Genomic DNA, 3,606 nt, shown 5'->3' with positions numbered 1-3,606 from the left:
AGCTGATCGACAGGACTGAAACTGAAGCTATCTGCTTCCCTTCCTGCTCTCCTCCCTGCTAATCCCAGGGTGCTGGCACGCAGGCCCTGGCTAATGAGGCATTCCCAAAGCCCTGCTCCTGCACTTGTAAAGCAGACTGTGGTAAGTAGTGCCACTGCCACCTCCTGGGCTTTCAGAGGACTTGAGCACATCCCGTGGGTTGCAAATGCAGATTTATGCAAATGTTGGGCAAGAGATCATGGATTGCCCAGCTTCAATCTGTGCCAGCCCACTCTCTCCCCAGGTCAGAGGAGTGATGCCACTAACAAGCAGGTGCTTGCAGAACAGAGTGCAGGTCTCCCTCCCCTTGGAGGCATTAGCTAAGATGGATCATTAAGGCTTTTGGGTAGGAGACGTACAGATGAACAATCACACACAATATCAGCTCCACATTTGTAATGTGTAATGTGTCGGGGGTAGAAGGTTGAGCAACCCACTTTGGCAAATGGAAATAGCAAGAAGGGTGTATTTTTCTGGCTAAATAAAAGCCTTCTCTGTGTGTTATTTTTTCTTGTGTCTCCATGCATAACTTGAACGCAGTGAAAGGAAAAATTAATTTATTTGCTCAGACAAAAATACACCAGATTTATTGTTTTGAGAGATACAGGGGGTATTTCATATTTCTATGTGGCTGCTGTGGCTATAATTGGCAGCACAACGTTCTATCAAAAAAAGGCATTCACCCAAGAATGTCTCTGGGCCCAGCCAGCCTCAGTCCTGGAGGTGGATGTCCCATCCCTAAACCTCTGTGGGCAGCGCTCCATTGCCAGGAGTCTGTTTGATGCTCCCATTTAGGGTGTTGGCCCTGAAGATGTAAGACCTCCCCCTAACTGAGCCTTCAGTGTGGATGCTCTCGGGTTTGTTCTGGCAACGGAAGAACATAAGGAACCCATTCCTGTAGTTCTTGTTCATCCATCCATAGAGCAGGGGGTTGACAAATGTAGAGCACATGGCCCCAACATGGAAGACAGTGTACAGGAGTTTGTACTCGTGGAAGATAAGAACCAGATCAAGATCAATGGCAAGCTGGAATATGTGGAAGGGGAGCCAGCAGACTGCAAACACCACAACCACCATCACGAGCATTTTGGTTGTCTTCCTCCTCCGGCACTGGTTTTCATTCCTAGAAGTGGGACTGACGTGGTTTTTCAGCTTGAACCAGATCCTGGTGTAGGCATAACAAATAATTGCAAGAGGAAGAACATACTGCAGGAGGAGCATGGACAGACTGTAGATGGTGGCATCTCTGTTGTTAGCAGAGGGCCATTTCTCTGAGCACACAGCCATTTTGAGGTTAATGGATGGGATTTCCTCGTACCGGTACTCCCTGAAGATGGCCAGGGGCCCTGCTAGGACAGCTGCTGCCAGCCACATGACAGCTATGATGGTGAAGCTGAGCCTCTTGGAAATCCTGCTGTCCAGGTGGAAAACAATACAGCGGTACCGATCCAGGGCAATCACAGTCAGGGTGAGAGTGGACACGTGGACACTCAGAGCTTGAGCATAAGGAACCAGGTGACAAAGGACAGCTCCAAACTTCCACTCGTCCAGCAGAGTGTACACCAGGGTGAAGGGCAGACAGAGTGTGTCCACCATCAGGTCTGCCAGGGCCAGGTTAGCTATGAAGAAGTTGGTGACAGTCCTCATGGTCTTGTACTTCACTATGATGTAGATGACCAGGGAGTTCCCAATGAAGCCCAGCAGAATGATGAGGGAGTAGGCAGCAATCAGGATGACCTGGACCCCCAGGATCTTGGTGCTGTCCATCATGACACTGCGGGACCCAGAGAGACCCTGGGTGGGAGTGACAAAGTCCTTGGCAGGCCAGCCCTGTGGCAGCTTCTCATCTAATGCTGTCTTCTCCATGGTGAATGTGCTGTTGGCTCCCTCCAATGGTCCCATGCCTGGCCTGAGACTTTCCATAAGCAGGAAAAGGGGGTCTGGAACACAGACATAGCAGAAGTGAGCGCACAGGTTGCACTCATCTTTGATGAGATTTACTCACAAAAATTCCCTAATGCCTTAAGAATGAGGAAAGGAGAGAAATGTACATGGCACTCTCAAAGTCAACGTGTTCTTCTCCACCTCCCTGTGACTATTTATTTATTTCCAGATTGCGCACCAGGTTTTTTTTCTTATTTCTCACCTCTCCAGGTGAAAATATCTGTCCCCTTTGCCTCTGCATAAGTCTCTGCTACTGCTCCAATCCACCCAGTACTGTCTGCTCTCCCTCTCTGTGATCAAATGTGTCTCATAGCCATTCCCTGGCCCTCATTATCAGGCCCTCAAGGTCCTGTGGAACAACTCGACAAACCAGTTTTCTTCTTCCTTCCCCTGGCAGTCTCAGGGTTCCCAGGCATAAGGCAATCTTGCCTGCCTTGCTGGCTTTGAAGGTCACAGGCACCCAGCCAGGCAGGTGCTGTGTCCCCATCACAGAAGAGGGAAGTGTGACAGCACACACAGCACAGTTACAAGTCCTAAGTAAGGAGCTAGTGAGACCCGTGAACCCTATGGCCAAGAGACACCTACACCATCCTCTGCTTTCTCCAAGGATTCAGTGAGTGGCTCATATTCCTTTATAGGATTTTTGAGTCTAGATTATGATTGTTACAATGATACAACAAACCATGTATTGGGATTTGGCCCAATCTGAAGAGGGTCCAGGTGATTATAAATTATAAATTGAATTATAAATTCTGTATTACTTAGGTGATTAGAAATCATAAATTATTTATAAATTCTGCATTTTGCTATTTGTAGATTGTACCATGTTGATTCTCCTTGTAGAAATCTTGTGCTGTTTCAATCATAAATTCAGTTCTACGCTAATCATAACACCCTGATAAAGAAACAAAGCTTTAACTGTCACCGTGATTTAGAGCAATCTTCATTCTGCCCAGGGTCCCTAAAAGAACCTCTCTGTCATCTCAGTGTTGGTGACACCCAGGCATCCTCTGGCTAAGCAGAGGAGGGAGCTCCTACAGGGACATGCATGTGCAGGGCATAAACCACCGAAGATGTGAACAACCTCCCACAGAGCTGCTGCTGAGCGTCCAGGCACAGCCAGGCCGAGAGCCAGAGCCCCAGCATCCCTCAGCCTCCTGCCACGTGGGGCTCAAGGGCTGTGTGGCAAAACATTGAGTGTTCTCTGACCTGCAGAGGGGGGGAAATGCCCTTTCACTAAGGGAGGGAGGCAAAGGGCTTGAATGAAGTGGGAATTAGAGGCAGACTGCTGGGTGTCTTCTCAAGATCCTTGAGGAAGGAACTGGGTTTGTCCCAGAAAAGATGTGAGCACTGCTGGGTGCTGGTGGGCTTCCTGCAAGCCCCATGCAATCCAAAGGTTTGAGGACAGCCTTTGGGAAGGGACAATGCTTTGCAACTGCATTTCAACCTAAGCTAAAACATCTGCTTGTCCTGTCATCCCTCCTCAGGGCAAGGGTTGTGATTCCCCCCAGGAGCTGCTCCCAGTGATCTGCCTGGCCAACTGCAAAGCCAGGAGCCTGCTGAGGCCCAGCACAAGAGCTGCCTGCAGTAAAAACACCCCTGCTGGCACCCTTTCTCTTTCCC

General features: G+C 49.2%; 1 protein-coding gene across 1 annotated transcript; it reads right to left on the bottom strand.

Moving 5' to 3' along the window:
• Positions 1–664: 664 nt before the first annotated feature.
• LOC102045009 (neuropeptide Y receptor type 2-like) lies at positions 665–1,962 on the bottom strand. Its single transcript, XM_005418726.2, has one exon. The coding sequence runs from the start codon at positions 1,960–1,962 to the stop codon at positions 778–780; it is 1,185 nt and encodes a 394-aa protein (XP_005418783.2). The 3' UTR covers positions 665–777.
• Positions 1,963–3,606: the final 1,644 nt, after the last annotated feature.

The sequence above is a fragment of the Geospiza fortis genome, unplaced genomic scaffold (genome assembly GCF_000277835.1).
Source record: "Geospiza fortis unplaced genomic scaffold, GeoFor_1.0 scaffold55, whole genome shotgun sequence".
Taxonomy (NCBI): domain Eukaryota; kingdom Metazoa; phylum Chordata; class Aves; order Passeriformes; family Thraupidae; genus Geospiza; species Geospiza fortis.
This window is presented reverse-complemented; position numbering and strand designations above follow the sequence as displayed.